Genomic DNA, 21,281 nt, shown 5'->3' with positions numbered 1-21,281 from the left:
ATTCTATTCTATTCTATTCTATTCTATTCTATTCTATTCTATTCTATTCTATTCTATTCTATTCTATTCTATTCTATTCTATTCTATTCTATTCTATTCTATTCTATTCTATTCTATTCTATTCTATTCTATTCTATTCTATTCTATTCTATTCTATTCTATTCTATTCTATTCTATTCTATTCTATTCTATTCTATTCTATTCTATTCTATTCTATTCTATTCTATTCTATTCTATTCTATTCTATTCTATTCTATTCTATTCTATTCTATTCTATTCTATTCTATTCTATTCTATTCTATTCTATTCTATTCTATTCTATTCTATTCTATTCTATTCTATTCTATTCTATTCTATTCTATTCTATTCTATTCTATTCTATTCTATTCTATTCTATTCTATTCTATTCTATTCTATTCTATTCTATTCTATTCTATTCTATTCTATTCTATTCTATTCTATTCTATTCTATTCTATTCTATTCTATTCTATTCTATTCTATTCTATTCTATTCTATTCTATTCTATTCTATTCTATTCTATTCTATTCTATTCTATTCTATTCTATTCTATTCTATTCTATTCTATTCTATTCTATTCTATTCTATTCTATTCTATTCTATTCTATTCTATTCTATTCTATTCTATTCTATTCTATTCTATTCTATTCTATTCTATTCTATTCTATTCTATTCTATTCTATTCTATTCTATTCTATTCTATTCTATTCTATTCTATTCTATTCTATTCTATTCTATTCTATTCTATTCTATTCTATTCTATTCTATTCTATTCTATTCTATTCTATTCTATTCTATTCTATTCTATTCTATTCTATTCTATTCTATTCTATTCTATTCTATTCTATTCTATTCTATTCTATTCTATTCTATTCTATTCTATTCTATTCTATTCTATTCTATTCTATTCTATTCTATTCTATTCTATTCTATTCTATTCTATTCTATTCTATTCTATTCTATTCTATTCTATTCTATTCTATTCTATTCTATTCTATTCTATTCTATTCTATTCTATTCTATTCTATTCTATTCTATTCTATTCTATTCTATTCTATTCTATTCTATTCTATTCTATTCTATTCTATTCTATTCTATTCTATTCTATTCTATTCTATTCTATTCTATTCTATTCTATTCTATTCTATTCTATTCTATTCTATTCTATTCTATTCTATTCTATTCTATTCTATTCTATTCTATTCTATTCTATTCTATTCTATTCTATTCTATTCTATTCTATTCTATTCTATTCTATTCTATTCTATTCTATTCTATTCTATTCTATTCTATTCTATTCTATTCTATTCTATTCTATTCTATTCTATTCTATTCTATTCTATTCGCTGCACCTTTGCTGGTGATGCAGGGGTTTAAGATCACCATTGGGAACTCCTGTCCTTCATTTTTCTGGGACTCCAGACATCTCTGTCTCTGCCGAATCATTCCTGTCTGGTACAGTGATTCCTCAGGAATTCTAAGAAAATAGATAAAGCCTAAAGATTAACAACATATTAAATAATTAACGATATCCATTCTGCATGTGTAAGATGAATAGAGTACATCATTGATTTTAGAAGTAAGACCCAGAATAAGGGCTATCAGTTTTCATCTCTAACAGGCAACTTTAGTTGCTGACAATATAAAAGAGCCAAGGCAGTAAAGCAAATGATTGCTGAATTTGATCTAAAGAAAACTGATATCAATTCCTTTTCTGTTCCTTTTGGTATGGCATAAAATATTTTAAAATAAACCAACATTCCCCAATAATTATTATTTTGAAACTTCATGGGGGAATATTCCATTTAATTTGTTTTTTATTCCATTATGCTGTTTACTGTCAACACACGCAATGGGCTCTTTAGAGGAGAGACAGGATAAAAATGTGATTCTGCTAGAAACAATGTTTTTCCAAAAATATGTCAACTAATGATTTCAAACTTGGGAAACTTTTAGAAAAGTATTTTGACATATAAAAGGTTAGAGTTTAAGACTAAAAAAACATTGAAGTGATAAGCCTGAATAATTGTATCAGTGCTGACATTTTAAGCCCTATCAGGAATGGGTTTTTTTAGTTAAATTAGTAATAATAAACTTACAAACTAGTAAAAAACCCCAACTAGTTAAAATTAGCTAAATTAGTTTAAATAAATAAATAAATAAATAAATAAATAAATAAATAAATAAATAAATAAATAAATAAATAAATAAATAAATAAATAAATAAATAAATAAATAAATAAATAAATAAATAAATAAATAAATAAATAAATAAATAAATAAATAAATAAATAAATAAATAAATAAATAAATAAATAAATAAATAAATAAATAAATAAATAAATAAATAAATAAATAAATAAATAAATAAATAAATAAATAAATAAATAAATAAATAAATAAATAAATAAATAAATAAATAAATAAATAAATAAATAAATAAATAAATAAATAAATAAATAAATAAATAAATAAATAAATAAATAAATAAATAAATAAATAAATAAATAAATAAATAAATAAATAAATAAATAAATAAATAAATAAATAAATAAATAAATAAATAAATAAATAAATAAATAAATAAATAAATAAATAAATAAATAAATAAATAAATAAATAAATAAATAAATAAATAAATAAATAAATAAATAAATAAATAAATAAATAAATAAATAAATAAATAAATAAATAAATAAATAAATAAATAAATAAATAAATAAATAAATAAATAAATAAATAAATAAATAAATAAATAAATAAATAAATAAATAAATAAATAAATAAATAAATAAATAAATAAATAAATAAATAAATAAATAAATAAATAAATAAATAAATAAATAAATAAATAAATAAATAAATAAATAAATAAATAAATAAATAAATAAATAAATAAATAAATAAATAAATAAATAAATAAATAAATAAATAAATAAATAAATAAATAAATAAATAAATAAATAAATAAATAAATAAATAAATAAATAAATAAATAAATAAATAAATAAATAAATAAATAAATAAATAAATAAATAAATAAATAAATAAATAAATAAATAAATAAATAAATAAATAAATAAATAAATAAATAAATAAATAAATAAATAAATAAATAAATAAATAAATAAATAAATAAATAAATAAATAAATAAATAAATAAATAAATAAATAAATAAATAAATAAATAAATAAATAAATAAATAAATAAATAAATAAATAAATAAATAAATAAATAAATAAATAAATAAATAAATAAATAAATAAATAAATAAATAAATAAATAAATAAATAAATAAATAAATAAATAAATAAATAAATAAATAAATAAATAAATAAATAAATAAATAAATAAATAAATAAATAAATAAATAAATAAATAAATAAATAAATAAATAAATAAGTGAATCTGGCTTCCCCATTGACTTTGCTTGTCAAAAGGTCACAAAGGGGATCACATGACCCCGAGATACTGCAAACGTCATAAATATGAACCAGTTGCCAAACATCTGACTTTTGATCATGTGGCCATGGGGAGGCTGCAATGGTCGTAAGTGTGAAAAATGGTCATAAGTCACTTTTTCCAGTGCCATTGTAACTTTGAATGGTCACTAAATGAACAGTTGTAAGTTGAGGATTACCTGTAAAGCTTACTTCTAAAAATGTGCATAGTGGGTCAGACTTAAAGTCATCCTGCAAGACAAGAATGAGTACGTGGCTGTCTTCCAGTTGTTGTACTCCAATTCATTTAATCCCTAGCTAAACTAGCTAAAATGAGGAAAGATGGGAATTTACATTGAACCATCTGGAAGGACTTACTATTCATACTAGCTGAAATATAAAATGAAGTTTGTAATAATTCATTCATGTAACAAGTAACAGATACATATATTTAAAAAAAACAACCAAACACTAGTAGTACCTAAGCTCTGGATAGACATTTTCCAAATACCACTTGAATGTGTGACATTTCAAGGTCTTTCTCAGTTCCACTCTGCTTTGAATGCTGTTAAAAAGAGCATATTGGAAAATATAGTTATGGCAGTGCATCTGGTGACCCGTACCTCTTTAATGGGAGTCAAGTTTTAAAGGGTCAGGAAAAAATTGGATTCCATTCTAAATGAATGGAATCACAAAATAGAAGAATAATTTAGAAGCCACCCTCCTCTCTTACAGTTATTTCTAATTTCTAACCACCATTTTGTGTTAAGTTAAAATGTTGTGTGACCCTAGCCATTGTGGTTTCTATCACCAATTTATGGCTTAGTGTTATGCATGAATCAGGATGCTCTGGTTTGCTCAGTAATGCAGTTAAATCCCGACATAGCAGAATTAACAAATGCAATACCGTATGTCTAATACTAACACATAAAGTAAAAGAAATAATCAACCTTAAAATAATGTTAAAATGCAATTAATGTAGTCCTAGAGTCTGTGTCATGAAAGATTAATAAGGCAAAATACAGCATGCAAGGTCTTTTCTTGTATGTAATTCTAATTTTTATTCTTAGCATTAAAAGGATAGAAATATATTGACTCTTCTAGCTAGATATTTATGCAAATGGATTCAGCTAATGCACAGAAAGCTTCAACTTCTCCATTTCTTTTCTCAAAGAAATGTAGTAAATTATTTTATGACCTAACTGCTTTACAGTTCAGAAAATTAACTAACTCTCTGACAGTAGTAGTACTGTTAAAATGGTGCTGTGCTTACTTTAACATGTAACTGTACTGGATTTCCAAAAGAATTAATCAAGGACGTTAATTAAACTCAGCTGGCAACCCCCAGCAATTAGTGTACAGTTGATCTTAATTTTGGTTTTTTTTGTTTCTTTTTCTTCTGAATATCTGTGCTAGATGTACATAACCCTTGCTGACTGTCCTCCTCTCTGATGATATGAGGATTTTTTAGCTGTCTGATTAATTTTTTATTTACTTGTTAGCCTTTTTTTACTTTTGCCATCTTGAGTCCGTCTCCAAATGCTAATAATTTTCTGTTAATTCTATAGCTCATATCAACTTCTGTCCCTATGAGGGACATTATGTAAAAAACAACAACACAAAACCATATCTCATTCTTCCCTTAGCTATTTCCCAGGCTTGGGTTATCAGCTACAAGTAAAATTTCAAGGACTGGGAGATCACAGGACAGAACAATAGAAGGTATTTTTCTCATTGTGGCACAAACTGATTTGAAAACAATTGTATGTTCTGAGTTCTTCTGAGGAGGCCCTTTCTATTATATTACCAATACATGAAATTTTGCATTCCTGCACTTGTAAATAGGATTTCACCAGTTGTACCCCAGCTGTGAAATATCTTATACAGGAAGGTTAGATTGGCTCCAAGTAGAAAGAAACAATTTTTGATTAAATCTGGGTTTACGTATATGGCTAGGATGATTGAGTAGCTGAAATTGAAGTAGACATGGACATAGGATTATATATTTTTCTTACTAAAGCAGTTATGAGTCAGGACTGGAATCACAGGGAAATGGATTAATTTGTTCACTTTATGGTATGATAAAATTCCCACAAATGTTTTTGGCCTTGGCAATTTTTTCTACGATAGCAGTGCTGCATGCATCTAACTGTGGCATATGTCACAGGAGGGCATTTTTGTGCACATATATATTAACTTGAATGGGAATCATATATGTAATGAATGCTATACACATTGCTCAAAGTCCAGCTCCCCAATTTAGATGACATAAAGAAAATAAGCAAAAATACAAAAACAAAAGATTTCTGACAAAGGAAGTGATGCGTTGGATTTAACTTTCTCCTTTAATATATAATCAGACCTGATGGAAATGCTTAGCTGACCTTGGTTGATCTCAAAAAAGCTAAGTAAAGTCAGTCCTAATACTTAGACTGGATGCCTTGAGGAAATCCTAGGGCGATAGACTGTAGATTGGGACAAAAAAAAATCCTGAAAGAAAGCAAACACTAGTTTTGTACGGATGCCAAGAAAATGATGCATCCCTGTCTACATTCAAGCTCCACTCCAGGGAATCTTTACTGTTCTTTTTCTCCAGATATATAACTGGTGCTGTTGCTAACTGCTTGATCAGGGATATGTGCATAGCTAGCTGAACTGAAGTAATTACAATGTATAATGCATTATTACAAGTGATAGGAAAGATTTCATCTGACACAGAACAAAGGTCCCAGCACATTAGGCAGTAGCACGAACAAAATATACAGATGACCTGCACCTTCCCATCACCTGAGCTGATTTTACAGTTATATTTAGGTTATAAAACAACCTAAAGCACTGGATAAAGAAGCAAGGAAAAGGAAAGGAAAAGAAGGGAGTGGGGGAAGGGCAGGTGAAAATGGAATAAATCTCCTCACCAGTTCTGAGCCAATGTTAAAATGTAACTCAGAGCTGCTTTGGGGGCAAATATCGAAACAAGGATTCAGATTGTCTGGCTCATATATATTGTACGATATATGTATGTATTGTACAATATACAATATATTATATATTGTATATATACATATCATATATTGTATGGGTTCACACTATTTTTTTTTTTGCAGGAGGAAGTGTTTGTTTATTTGCTTCTGCTCTGGAGTAGTGTTTATTCACAGGGCTAACTCATTAGTAAGGATAGCTGATTCTGCTTCTCCTGGACCAACCGGACAGCTATGAAAAGGAGAAATCACCTTGGAATTTATCTGAGACAACTTCAAACATGAGAAATGAGGAGGAGACGAACCCATTTATTTTCATTCATGAATAAATCGATATTTCAAATGGGCTTTTATATAAGCTCTCACTCCCCGTCACATCTCCACAAATAACAACTAGGACTTTATACTTATATCCTTGCAGCATCTGTTTACCATTAACATCTAATTAACTGTTCCCAGAAAAACAAAAAGCACACATCCCAACAGCTGGACGACGCTCCAATAAAACAATAATGAGGTTCTACCATATCAAGCAATTGAGTCTCTTTCCGTTTTCCTTCACTGCCAGAAGGGGCCACTTACTCTCCATATGGTCTCCCTTGAGCTGCAGGCCGGGCTGCGTAATAGTATTGCTTATATTCATCCATCCACACTTCCGCCGTGCGCTTGGTGTTTCTAAGGAAAGACATTTTAAAAAGAAAGGAGAAACAACAGGAAAAGCTTGCATGAAAGAGTATAAATTTAATGCTTCTCATTAAAAAAACAGCAAGAATAAGGGAGATTATTTTCCAACTATATTTTAAGGGCCGGGATAGCTCAGGCAATAGAGAAGCCTGTTATTAGAACACAAAGCCTGCAATTACTGCAGGTTCGAGCCAAGGTTGACTCAGCCTTCCATCCTTTATAAGGTAGGTAAAATGAGGACCCAGATTGTTGGGGGGGCAATAAGTTGACTTTGTAAATATACAAATAGAATGAGACTATTGCCTTATACATTGTAAGCCGCCCTGAGTCTTCGGAGAAGGGCGGGGTATAAATGTAAACAAGAAAAGAAGAAAGAAGAAGAAGAAGAAAGAAGAAGAAGAAGAAGAAGAAGAAGAAGAAGAAGAAGAAGAAGAAGAAGAAGAAGAAGAAGAAGAAGAAGAAGAAGAAGAAGAAGAAGAAGAAGAAGAAGAAGAAGAAGAAGAAGAAGAAGAAGAAGAAGAAGAAGAAGAAGAAGAAGAAGAAGAAGAAGAAGAAGAAGAAGAAGAAGAAGAAGAAGAAGAAGAAGAAGAAGAAGAAGAAGAAGAAGAAGAAGAAGAAGAAGAAGAAGAAGAAGAAGAAGAAGAAGAAGAAGAAGAAGAAGAAGAAGAAGAAGAAGAAGAAGAAGAAGAAGAAGAAGAAGAAGAAGAAGAAGAAGAAGAAGAAGAAGAAGAAGAAGAAGAAGAAGAAGAAGAAGAAGAAGAAGAAGAAGAAGAAGAAGAAGAAGAAGAAGAAGAAGAAGAAGAAGAAGAAGAAGAAGAAGAAGAAGAAGAAGAAGAAGAAGAAGAAGAAGAAGAAGAAGAAGAAGAAGAAGAAGAAGAAGAAGAAGAAGAAGAAGAAGAAGAAGAAGAAGAAGAAGAAGAAGAAGAAGAAGAAGAAGAAGAAGAAGAAGAAGAAGAAGAAGAAGAAGAAGAAGAAGAAGAAGAAGAAGAAGAAGAAGAAGAAGAAGAAGAAGAAGAAGAAGAAGAAGAAGAAGAAGAAGAAGAAGAAGAAGAAGAAGAAGAAGAAGAAGAAGAAGAAGAAGAAGAAGAAGAAGAAGAAGAAGAAGAAGAAGAAGAAGAAGAAGAAGAAGAAGAAGAAGAAGAAGAAGAAGAAGAAGAAGAAGAAGAAGAAGAAGAAGAAGAAGAAGAAGAAGAAGAAGAAGAAGAAGAAGAAGAAGAAGAAGAAGAAGAAGAAGAAGAAGAAGAAGAAGAAGAAGAAGAAGAAGAAGAAGAAGAAGAAGAAGAAGAAGAAGAAGAAGAAGAAGAAGAAGAAGAAGAAGAAGAAGAAGAAGAAGAAGAAGAAGAAGAAGAAGAAGAAGAAGAAGAAGAAGAAGAAGAAGAAGAAGAAGAAGAAGAAGAAGAAGAAGAAAAGAAGAAAGAAGAAGAAGAAGAAAGAAGAAGGAAAGCAGCAGTTCATTTTCATGAGATCTAGGTGGGGAAAAAAATGTCCAGTGACAGAGTTCAGTTCTTAAAGACTGTTTCACGTATTGTATTTTCTCAGAGGTACATTATGAACACATTTGCCCCACAACCAACCAGAAAAAGTAATTAACTGTAGCTTCCATTATGTGTAAACTGGAAACTATAGTAACCCATGTCCAAATACAGGTAGTCCTTGACTTATGACCATAATTGAGCATAAAATTTCTGTTGTTAAGTGAGACATTTGTTAAGTGAGTTTTGCCCCATTTCACGACCTTTATGGCACAGTTGTTAAGTGAACTTTTCTTTTCTTGTCAGAAGGTTGCAAAAGGTGATCTCATGACCTTGGGACACATCAATGACCAGTTGCCAAGCATCTGAATTTTGATCACATGATCATGGGGATGCTACAAAGGTTGTAACTATGAAAAATGGTCATAAGTCACTTTTTTTCAGTGCCACTGTAACTTTGAACAGTCACTAAATGAACTGTTGTAAGTTGAGGCCTACCATTCAGAAATGGTAAGTTAGATTTCTTGCACCTTCCTAGCTGTTTCCCCAGTTGTAATAAAGGAAAGGTAAAAACTTAGCAAACAGGATGTTTGTAGGTACATGGAGTAAATACTGTCTTAAGAACCTACCTAAAACAGAATATACAGATGTGATGAATTACAAGCCTGAAATATCCATCTGTCTGTCTATAACAAGCTATGTCAAGGCATCAGAGTGCCAAAAATATTAGAGGTACCTTTGCAATATTTATTTGGTTCTGAATCCAGGTTTATCAGATAGTAAATTAAGATTCATACAAAGGCAGTGCATAATAACTTCATGGCTTATTTGATTGAAAAATCCTCTGTTTAGTTATATAATTTTTTTTCATATAGAAAACTGTAAAAAAAACACCAGAAAAATGGATTCATTAGAAAGAAATGGGCCCATTTAAACTGATAAAAAAGACTGCCTTACTGGTACTTATTAAAGGGCTGTACAATGATTTAGATCCGATTTAGAACAGATTCTTTCAGATGTGTGGTAATGGAAACCTGACACCTCTATTTTAATGGCAATCATTAAAGTAACTATATGTATTTCTAAGATTGATGACTGCAGTAGAAGTCTTCCATATAAATTTCCTGATAGAAAGCCTTAGTGCAATATAATGCAGGAAGACTGTATTTTGCATTTTATCAGCAGAAGGTAACACTAATTCATTTTTTTCATTATAGTTTGTTCAGTATATTGGCTAGATAATTTTCATGTCTTGTACTAGAAAAAGAATCTCCAGACTGTGGCAGAAAGCGGTGTAATAAACAAACAACAGAATGCATATTCTCATTCCATACACTCGAGCGTTGCAAAAAGGGTAGGTTTTTCAATACATACATTGACAAATGAATATAATTGGTGGGTTTCTGTCAATCTCTCTCCCTGTTCTTTAAGAATATCCCAATATCTAGAGTGTTGCTTTGCAAAAAGATTAGTGAATGATGTATGAATATTGCACTCAGAAGCATAGGTATCGTTCCTCTGAAAAGCAACCTTAACATACTTGAATTGGTGTCTAGCAGCTGATAGAGATATATGAAGACGTATATGGAATCCAATAGCTGGGGCTCCTAGATCTTCACTGGGATGAATTCATTATTCATTCTGTCTCCTGTTTGTTTCTCCCACCCCTCTTGCTCTCCAAGGTTCACCTTATTCATTTAAAGTTTGATCAAGGTCTATTCAAGTAGGCTACATTCCCTCTTCCCTTTGCAATTTCTTTTCATCTGCTCTGCTGCTTTGATTAACTATCCATAAGCAGACTTGCAATCCTAAAACGTGAAGCTGATCAGAGAACTTGCTGAGTAGTGTAACTCCTAAAAAAAAGAGAGAGAAATAATCCAATATACATCTGTAGCTCCACTATAGCAATGGAATGCCACTGTTCAACATGAATGCCATATATTTTTCTCCATCTACAGAAACAAACAGGAAAGTTCACAACTATACTTTGCACAAATGTCCTGGAATGTCCAGATGACCTGGAGATGGTATTTATTTTATTTATTTATTTATTTATTTATTTATTTATTTATTTATTTATTTATTTATTTATTTATTTATTTATTTATTTATTTATTTATTTATTTATTTATTTATTTATTTATTTATTTATTTATTTATTTATTTATTTATTTATTTATTTATTTATTTATTTATTTATTTATTTATTTATTTATTTATTTATTTATTTATTTATTTATTTATTTATTTATTTATTTATTTATTTATTTATTTATTTATTTATTTATTTATTTATTTATTTATTTATTTATTTATTTATTTATTTATTTATTTATTTATTTATTTATTTATTTATTTATTTATTTATTTATTTATTTATTTATTTATTTATTTATTTATTTATTTATTTATTTATTTATTTATTTATTTATTTATTTATTTATTTATTTATTTATTTATTTATTTATTTATTTATTTATTTATTTATTTATTTATTTATTTATTTATTTATTTATTTATTTATTTATTTATTTATTTATTTATTTATTTATTTATTTATTTATTTATTTATTTATTTATTTATTTATTTATTTATTTATTTATTTATTTATTTATTTATTTATTTATTTATTTATTTATTTATTTATTTATTTATTTATTTATTTATTTATTTATTTATTTATTTATTTATTTATTTATTTATTTATTTATTTATTTATTTATTTATTTATTTATTTATTTATTTATTTATTTATTTATTTATTTATTTATTTATTTATTTATTTATTTATTTATTTATTTATTTATTTATTTATTTATTTATTTATTTATTTATTTATTTATTTATTTATTTATTTATTTATTTATTTATTTATTTATTTATTTATTTATTTATTTATTTATTTATTTATTTATTTATTTATTTATTTATTTATTTATTTATTTATTTATTTATTTATTTATTTATTTATTTATTTATTTATTTATTTATTTATTTATTTATTTTTCAAATTTATATACCGCCCTATCTCCCTAAGGACTCAGGGCGGTTCACAGGCAGTTAAAATACATAAAAATACAGATTAAAAACAACAATTAAAAAACTTATTCTATTGCCCAAATTTAAAATAGTTATAAATAATAAAAACCACTTAAAACCCATAACTTTAAAATCTAATCCAGTCCCACGCAGATGAATAAGTGTGTTTTAAGCTCGCGACGAAAGGTTCGGAGGTCCGGAAGTTGACGAAGTCCTGGAGGGAGTTCGTTCCAGAGTGTGGGAGCCCCCACAGAGAAGGCCCTTCCCCTGGGTGTCGCCAGACGGCACTGCCTAGCTGACGGCACCCTGAGGAGTCCCTCTCTGTGAGAGCGCACGGGTCGGTGGGAGGTATTTGGTAGCAGTAGGCGGTCCCGTAAATAGCCCGGCCCTATGCCATTTCTATTACCACTAAATATTCATGCACTGTTTTAATATTTTTGAATAATGCTAAAACAACCAATATTGTTCTGCACCGCAAGGTTCCAAAGTGAAGTTAATGTGTTTAGGGAGCATAGTGATGCTGCTTTTGCATATGCATTTTCTTATCACAGCTTGCATTGCTGCAGATATTATTTTACATGCACATGCTTGAATATGTGGAACTCTTTTTAAACACAGTGACAGATTTTCCAGTAATCCGAGTGGAGAACCAACTCAGCAACTATTCCCTGTGACTCTACTCAGTGCCCTTGAGTAGTTGAGTAGTTGAATTAGGGAATGAGCAATGGGAAAATTAAAAAAAAGGTTATATTAGGCCTGATGTTAATAGCAGTGCATGGCATGTGTGTAGTTTCAACTTCTTTCCATAAATCAAAGCAGGCATGATTAGAAAATATAGCACATGTCCACTGAGCAACATGGCATTAGAATAAATTCAGATATTCTATGAAGGAAGGGAATCCCTTGGGAGAGTCTGCCTACATCTCACTTTAAAGGTACCACCTAGACTGACCTAAGAACCGCCATTATGATCATGTATATAATTGAAAAACATAACTTCATTGGCATTCTTAGCAAATATTTTAAAAATTAGATTCCTCCAAATGCTGAGCACATCAACTGTACTCACAAGTAGCCATGTTTTGAAGCTTCCCTGAGGGACAATTTTCATATTAAGAAAGTAGCATTGACACTCCTGTTCTATTCTCCTCTTTTGAACTTCTGCTGTTTCCCTACAACCTATTTTGCAATTCTTCATTCTTCCTGATGTGCTAGTTAAACTACAGATCGTCCTCAACTTACGACCACAATTGAGCCCAAAATTTCTGTTGCTAAGTGAGACACTTGTGAAGTGAATTTTGCCCCATTTTACAACTTTTCTTGCCATTATTGTTAAGTGAATCACTACAGTTATTAAGTTAGTAACACGGTTGTTAAGTGAATCTGGCTTCTCCATTGATTTTGCTTGTCAGAAGGTCGCAAAATGTGATCGTGTGACCAAGGACACTGAAACGGTCATAAATGTGAGTCAATTGCCAAAGGGCTGAACTTTGATCACGTGACCACGGGGATGCTGCATCGGTCATAAGTATGAAAAGTGGTTGTAAGTAGCTTTTCTCAGTGATGTAACTTTGAATGGTCACTAAATGAACTTTTGTAAGTCAAGGATTACCTGTATAGTATTAAACCCACACTGACACATCCCACATTGGGTTGTGAGCTTGGGACATGTGACCTTCTGTAGAATTTATTTCATTTTCATTGAGAAATATGGGAAAAGACAGAAACCCACCCAAACCTACTTTATATAAGTGTTGGCATTTCCTTCTGGGAAGATGTAAGGATGCTTCTTCCGGAAGACATGGCCAACCCGACTGCAGGGAATGATTTCCAAGCTCCCGCCGCACATCCACACTCGGAAAGAGATTTCTGTGAAAGACAGGCTCAATTTCAGTTTTTTTTTTAAAAGTCTAGGATCAGATGGGATTTGGGCTTATCCTTAACTTTTCCTTTTTTTGCATCAAACTGTGCAAACCAGTGGCGAAACCCAAATTTTTTTACTACCAGTTCTATGGGCGTGGCTTGGTGAAGGATGCTGCCAAATCTCCATTCCCACCCCACTCCAGGGAGAAAGATACTGCAAAATCCCCATTTCCACCCCACTCTGGGGCCAGCCAGAGGTGGTATTTGCCGGTTCTCCGAACTGCTCAAAATTTCTGCTACCAGTTCTCCAGAACCTGTCAGAGTCTGCTAGATTTCACCCCAGGTGCAAACCCATTACTGTCAGCAAGAATTTTTCTGGGCATTCTGCCCTCTTAAGTGCTCTTCAAAGCTCTTTCCTGCCAGCCTGACATTTATCAATTGAACTCTCCATATAACACTGAAAAATTATGATATCCAGAGTGAGTTTATAAGCAGGCTCCTTAGTTCATTTCTCAAGAGGAACAGGCTAATTCCTAATTCTTGTAATTATTGGAATCCTGCGTAATACAGAAACCATGCCCTTCGAGAGAAATCCCGGGTCAGGGTTCCAAGTAACACCCCCAACGAAAGTCAACATCCTGATTTTACTACCAAGTTGGGAGAAAAAGGAAAATTAGGCAAGGAGGCAAAATGAATATAATTGTAACAATGAGATCTAGGGGAGGGGGAATGCCAATAAAAAGATGCCAAAGTATCGAATCCTACTTACTTTTGCCAAGGACAGAAGGAGGAATTCTAACAGAATAATTTTGCTCATGAAAATTGGACATCAGGTCAGAATTTACCAATATGAAACTGACAGAAACTAGAAGCAGACCAGACCAACCCATCCAATTCTTTCCCCCAGTGTGAAGTTAATTGCCATAAGGATGTAATCAGTTTTTGGTTAAAGCAGTAAGAAAGCCCATTGAGATGTATCTAAGTACACAATGACATTATGGAAATAAAGCTGTTTCACCTAAATAGCCCACGCTTAACAGCTAAGTCAGAGTCTGGCTCTGTTTCAAAAGGTTCTTCCCCATTGTGAAATCTATGAGGTTTCAAATTTTGCTGCAGGTTAAAAATCTGTCTTAGTGTTGCCTGCGTGGCTGTTGACAAAGCCCAGAAGAGAAAATACCTCTATACACTAAATGCCAATCACAAGTAGTTTTCTTTGAATAGAAAGACTATGCATCTCATCATGGTGGGAAGACAAATTGAACAAATAATAAATATAATAATAATGACTGTGACTAAGTAACCTTCATATCTTTTCAACCTGTCATCCTAGTACCAGTTATGGAGCAGCATAATCTAATAGCTGCTCTAACTTTGTATATTCCTTATCTTTAACTGCTTGTGGCTTGTACAGTACAGATTCAAATAGAGGATCACTTTAAAGAGTAGATGCATCCTCTGAAAATTAGGATACAGGCTATATTAGTATAGTTACTAAAACTGAAGGGGAACTTTTTATTGATTGACTGATTGATTATATGCCATTGAGTTGGTGCTGATTTTTAGCAACCAGACAATCCTTCTCCAGGCTGATCTGTCCCTAAGTTGGTCCTTCAGATCTTCCAACAGCGTGACTATTGCCAAAATCACTGAGTCCAGACATCTTACTGATGGTCATCCTATTTTCTTTTCTTCTACCTTTCTCAATCCTCTCCAATACCAAAGCTGAAAATTGTCAATATTTTTTTCTGTCCCATTCAGATAGGAAACTTGAATTCTCTTAAGTTTTTGCTTTAAATTTACAGAAGCCTTCAGCAGAAGATTGTCATCTGTTATTATTTTTTTCAAAAAAGGGCTATATTTTACCTTTTCAGATTTGCAGAATAGAGTGAAGTGGAGTGGAGTGGAGTGGAGTGGAGTGGAGTGGAGTGGAGTGGAGTGGAGTGGAGTGGAGTGGAGTGGAGTGGAGTGGAGTGGAGTGGAGTGGAGTGGAGTGGAGTGGAGTGTAGTGTAGTGTAGAGTGGAGTGGAGTGGAGTGGAGTGGAGTGGAGTGGAGTGGAGTGGAGTGGAGTGGAGTGGAGTGGAGTGGAGTGGAGTGGAGTGGAGTGGAGTGGAATGGAATGGAATGGAGTGGAGTGGAGTGGAGTGGAGTGGAGTGGAGTGGAGTGGAGTGAAGTGAAGTGGAATAGAATTGAATAGAATGGAATGGAATGGAGTGGAGTGGAATGGAATGGAATGGAGTGGAGTGGAGTGGAATGGAATGGAATGGAATGGAATGGAGTGGAGTGGAGTGGAGTGGAGTGGAGTGGAGTGGAGTGGAGTGGAGTGAAGTGGAGTGGAGTGGAGTGGAGTGGAGTGGAGTGGAGTGGAGTGGAGTGGAGTGGAGTGGAGTGGAGTGGAGTGGAGTGGAGTGGAGTGGAGTGGAGTGGAGTGGAGTGGAGTGGAGTGGAGTGGAGTGGAGTGGAGTGGAGTGGAGTGGAGTGGAGTGGAGTGGAGTGGAGTGGAGTGGAGTGGAGTGGAGTGGAGTGGAGTGGAGTGGAGTGGAGTGGAGTGGAGTGGAATGGAATGGAATGGAGTGGAGTGGAGTGGAGTGGAGTAGAGTAGAGTGGAGTGGAGTGGAGTGGAGTGGAGTGGAGTGGAGTGGAGTGGAGTGGAGTGGAGTGGAGTGGAGTGGAGTGGAGTGGAGTAGAGTAGAGTAGAGTAGAGTGGAGTGGAGTGGAGTGGAGTGGAGTGGAGTGGAGTGGAGTGGAGTGGAGTGGAGTGGAGTGGAGTGGAGTGGAGTGGAGTGGAGTGGAGTGGAGTGGAGTGGAGTGGAGTGGAGTAGAGTAGAGTAGAGTAGAGTAGAGTAGAGTAGAGTAGAGTGGAGTGGAGTGGAGTGGAGTGGAGTGGAGTGGAGTGGAGTGGAGTGGAGTGGAGTGGAATGGAGTGGAGAGTGGAGTGGAGTGGAGTGGAGTGGAATGGAATGGAATGGAATGGAGTGGAGTGGAGTGGAGTGGAGTGGAGTGGAGTGGAGTGGAGTGGAGTGGAGTGGAGTGGAGTGGAGTGGAGTGGAGTGGAGTGGAGTGGAGTGGAGTGGAGTGGAGTGGAGTGGAGTGGAGGGGAGTGGAGTGGAGTGGAGTGGAGTGGAGTGGAGTGGAGTGGAGTGGAGTGGAGTGGAGTGGAGTGGAGTGGAGTGGAGTGGAGTGGAGTGGAGTGGAGTGGAGTGGAGTGGAGTGGAGTGGAGAGGAGAGGAGTGGAGTGGAGTGGAGTGGAGTGGAGTGGAGTGGAGTGGAGTGGAGTGGAGTGGAGTGGAGTGGAGTGGAGTGGAGTGGACAAACAAGGAATTTGTCTCCACTGCATAAGCTCTCAGCGTGCACGCAAGCAACAAGTGATAAATCATGATCATAATCATAAAATACAACCGTTGCTTTGTGTTGTTCCCCAAGCCTGTTATCTGTATGTCCTTCCTGCATGACTCCAGCAAACTTTCCTTTTCCTTTTCCAGGCTAGCTATTGGGCCCATTCCATTACACAAACACACAAAGCCATTTTACCACTGATATTTTTGGGACTGCTTGATTATATGACCTTGATTTCCTTGGTGAGAGGAAGTTTCAGTGGAAAAGGACAATTCAGCAAGAAGCAGCATGGCCCACAACTATTTGTATATACAATCCCTACTTATTAGGAAAGAAAATGTACTGTATAATGACACACTAATGTGCAAAGCTTCAAGGGGAGAGGGAGACAATGGATGAGATTGCCACAGAAGAGGAGCATCTGTTTCACTGGCTCACTAAGCTATTGCATCTCTGAAGACAAGGATTATTTTTCCTTACTAACCACACTCCCTTGAGGTGTCAAAGTATTAGTGCCAGCTTAAGATCTGTTTCTCTGCTATCTCCATGCCTCCCTTCTTTTTTCAAAGCTGTAGCACTGTTAGCTTCTTCCTCTGCTTTATAGCATTGTTACAAATAAAAGCAGCAATAAAACCCACACAATTTGATCAACCCTTTTAGGCAGAAACAACAGCAGCCAATGTCACTACCTTTCCCCTTCAACAATCTGGGAATTTCTTAGAGAACAGAGGCGAAACAAATTTGCCATATGGCCAATCCAAGAACCCTAGTTGCTAGTACCACTTTTTAATCTCTGTGTTATCCAAAACCCATTTATTTATTTATTTATTTATTTATTTATTTATTTATTTATTTATTTATTTATTTATTTATTTATTTATTTATTTATTTATTTATTTATTTATTTATTTATTTATTTATTTATTTATTTATTTATTTATTTATTTATTTATTTATTTATTTATTTATTTATTTATTTATTTATTTATTTATTTATTTATTTATTTATTTATTTATTTATTTATTTATTTATTTATTTATTTATTTATTTATTTATTTATTTATTTATTTATTTATTTATTTATTTATTTATTTATTTATTTATTTATTTATTTATTTATTTATTTATTTATTTATTTATTTATTTATTTATTTATTTATTTATTTATTTATTTATTTATTTATTTATTTATTTATTTATTTATTTATTTATTTATTTATTTATTTATTTATTTATTTATTTATTTATTTATTTATTTATTTATTTATTTATTTATTTATTTATTTATTTATTTATTTATTTATTTATTTATTTATTTATTTATTTATTTATTTATTTATTTATTTATTTATTTATTTATTTATTTATTTATTTATTTATTTATTTATTTATTTATTTATTTATTTATTTATTTATTTATTTATTTATTTATTTATTTATTTATTTATTTATTTATTTATTTATTTATTTATTTATTTATTTATTTATTTATTTATTTATTTATTTATTTATTTATTTATTTATTTATTTATTTATTTATTTATTTATTTATTTATTTATTTATTTATTTATTTATTTATTTATTTATTTATTTATTTATTTATTTATTTATTTATTTATTTATTTATTTATTTATTTATTTATTTATTTATTTATTTATTTATTTATTTATTTATTTATTTATTTATTTATTTATTTATTTATTTATTTATTTATTTATTTATTTATTTATTTATTTATTTATTTATTTATTTATTTATTTATTTATTTATTTATTTATTTATTTATTTATTTATTTATTTATTTATTTATTTATTTATTTATTTATTTATTTATTTATTTATTTATTTATTTATTTATTTATTTATTTATTTATTTATTTATTTATTTATTTATTTATTTATTTATTTATTTATTTATTTATTTATTTATTTATTTATTTATTTATTTATTTATTTATTTATTTATTTATTTATTTATTTATTTATTTATTTATTTATTTATTTATTTATTTATTTATTTATTTATTTATTTATTTATCTATTTATTTATTTATTTATTTATTTATTTATTTATTTATTTATTTATTTATTTATTTATTTATTTATTTATTTATTTATTTATTTATTTATAACCAATAAAACCCACATTAAAATTTAATTAAAACATTTTGTTCTTAGGCTAGTCCCGCACGTTGAAATAATAAAGTCTTCAGTTCACGTCTGAAGGTCCGGAGGTCAGGAAGTTGTCGTAGTCCTGGAGGAAGCTCATTCCACAGGGCTGGTGCCGCCACAGAGAAGGCCCTCCCCCTGGGGGTCGCCAACCTACATTGTTTGGTCGAAGGCACCCTGAGGAGGGCCACTCTGTGGGAGCGCACAGGTCGTTGGGAGGCAATCGGTGGCAGAAGGCGGTCTCGAAGGTACCCCGGTCCTAAGCCATGGAGCGCTTTAACCAAAACCTTGAATTGCACCCGGAAGACTACCGGTAGCCAGTGCAGGTATTAATGGCTGGTAGGCATGGTGACTATATATTAGCACCCCCATGGAGTTCAGGCAGAACTATATGTACTAAGTAGCAGCTGGTTGGCCTAGACCAGTGGTTCCCAACATGGGGCCCAGGCCCAGGCCCCACAGTGGGGCAATTTGATTTTTAATAGAGGCAATTGGAACCTTGTTTAAACCAGGTTAATGGCCTTTTAGGCTTCCTCCCAGTGAGTAGGAGTTCACTTTTTGAATAGTAAGAATTATACGTGGTGGTGGTGGTGGGCATCAGGATTTTAGAGATGCTTAGGTGGGGCATGGCCAAAAAAAAGTTGGAAACCACTGGCTTAGACTAAAATGGCCATGACCTGATCCAGGCTGTACCTCTTCCTATTACAACAAGTTTGTCTTTGATCAAGACAGGACTAATATAATGTTACGATTCATAACTTTCTGCTATTTTCTCTGTTTCCTATCCTCTATTGGAATTGAAATCACAGTTCAGAAGTTGGAATACAACAAGGCCTTTTTATTTTGCACTTGCTGAGATTGAGTGAGGATACTGGGACTGGCTGTCCAGTTACTCCCACTTGACTTTTCTTGCTGGTGATACTATAACAATATTCATCTAGGTTTATTTAGTTTTATGTTTTATCTACAATCACTGGTGTATTTCTTTCTTGAGTTATAGGCAAACAACAAATCTTAGTTAAATATGATTATACTGTATCTTACATAGGGATGTGCAATTTCAAAGTAGAGAAGATGCTATGGAATGAGTGTCGGCATGCACTCCACATCATCCAGCACCTTTATAAAGAAGCTGCATCTTTTCCTCAATTCGCAAGGCAGTGCTGTGAACTCAGGGAAATGCATGTTTGAGTTAAGGAAGCATTGATAGAATACAACAAATACTCTGAAATAGTGCAGCTACTATGTAAGCTCACAAAAAGACATAGATTCTTTATGGATGTTCTGACAGGTATCATGCTCATTTCAAAGCACATTTTGGAGTTTAAAACCTCAGTGCTGTCCTTCCTTAATGTTAAGGCATGTATCTCATTCTATCACATTGGCAATTATAATATGGCACTCACTTAGGGAACTTGGGTCATTGCACTTCAAGCCATGTACCTCTGTTCAATGCTACAGAATAGCAAAGGGTTGCTTGTTTATTTTAAAAGCCCACTACTAGGTTGTGGCCTATTCGTAACTGGGCTGTGCGAGCAGCAGGCCGGTGCACCCACACATATAGCTCAACACATGAGTGTCTGTGTGTGTGTGTGTGTGTGTGTGTGTGTGTGTGTGTGTGTGTGTGTGTGTGTGTGTGTGTGTGTGTGTGTGTGTGTGTGTGTGTGTGTGTGTGTGTGTGTGTGTGTGTGTGTGTGTGTGTGTGTGTGTGTGTGTGTGTGTGTGTGTGTGTGTGTGTGTGTGTGTGTGTGTGTGTGTGTGTGTGTGTGTGTGTGTGTGTGTGTGTGTGTGTGTGTGTGTGTGTGTGTGTGTGTGTGTGTGTGTGTGTGTGTGTGTGTGTGTGTGTGTGTGTGTGTGTGTGTGTGTGTGTGTGTGTGTGTGTGTGTGTGTGTGTGTGTGTGTGTGTGTGTGTGTGTGTGTGTGTGTGTGTGTGTGTGTGTGTGTGTGTGTGTGTGTGTGTGTGTGTGTGTGTGTGTGTGTGTGTGTGTGTGTGTGTGTGTGTGTGTGTGTGTGTGTGTGTGTGTGTGTGTGTGTGTGTGTGTGTGTGTGTGTGTGTGTGTGTGTGTGTGTGTGTGTGTGTGTGTGTGTGTGTGTGTGTGTGTGTGTGTGTGTGTGTGTGTGTGTGTGTGTGTGTGTGTGTGTGTGTGTGTGTGTGTGTGTGTGTGTGTGTGTGTGTGTGTGTGTGTGTGTGTGTGTGTGTGTGTGTGTGTGTGTGTGTGTGTGTGTGTGTGTGTGTGTGTGTGTGTGTGTGTGTGTGTGTGTGTGTGTGTGTGTGTG

At 32.0% G+C, this 21,281-nt stretch overlaps 1 protein-coding gene across 1 annotated transcript in view; it reads right to left on the bottom strand.

The window, feature by feature from the left end:
- Positions 1–1,348: 1,348 nt before the first annotated feature.
- The window catches only part of GALNT14 (polypeptide N-acetylgalactosaminyltransferase 14), a 362,037-nt gene continuing 342,104 nt past the window's right edge, over positions 1,349–21,281 (bottom strand). Inside the window, exons 11-14 of the mRNA XM_058169982.1 lie at positions 13,377–13,503; positions 7,021–7,113; positions 3,942–4,025; positions 1,349–1,496 (exon numbers count right to left, since the gene is read on the bottom strand). Coding sequence (XP_058025965.1) covers positions 1,349–1,496; positions 3,942–4,025; positions 7,021–7,113; positions 13,377–13,503 — 452 coding nt within the window. The remainder of the gene's footprint in view (positions 1,497–3,941; positions 4,026–7,020; positions 7,114–13,376; positions 13,504–21,281) is intronic.

This window comes from Ahaetulla prasina, chromosome 1 (genome assembly GCF_028640845.1).
Source record: "Ahaetulla prasina isolate Xishuangbanna chromosome 1, ASM2864084v1, whole genome shotgun sequence".
NCBI classification, from domain to species: domain Eukaryota; kingdom Metazoa; phylum Chordata; class Lepidosauria; order Squamata; family Colubridae; genus Ahaetulla; species Ahaetulla prasina.
Note: the sequence above shows the minus strand (reverse complement) of the source record. Positions and strands in the feature narration are given on the sequence as shown.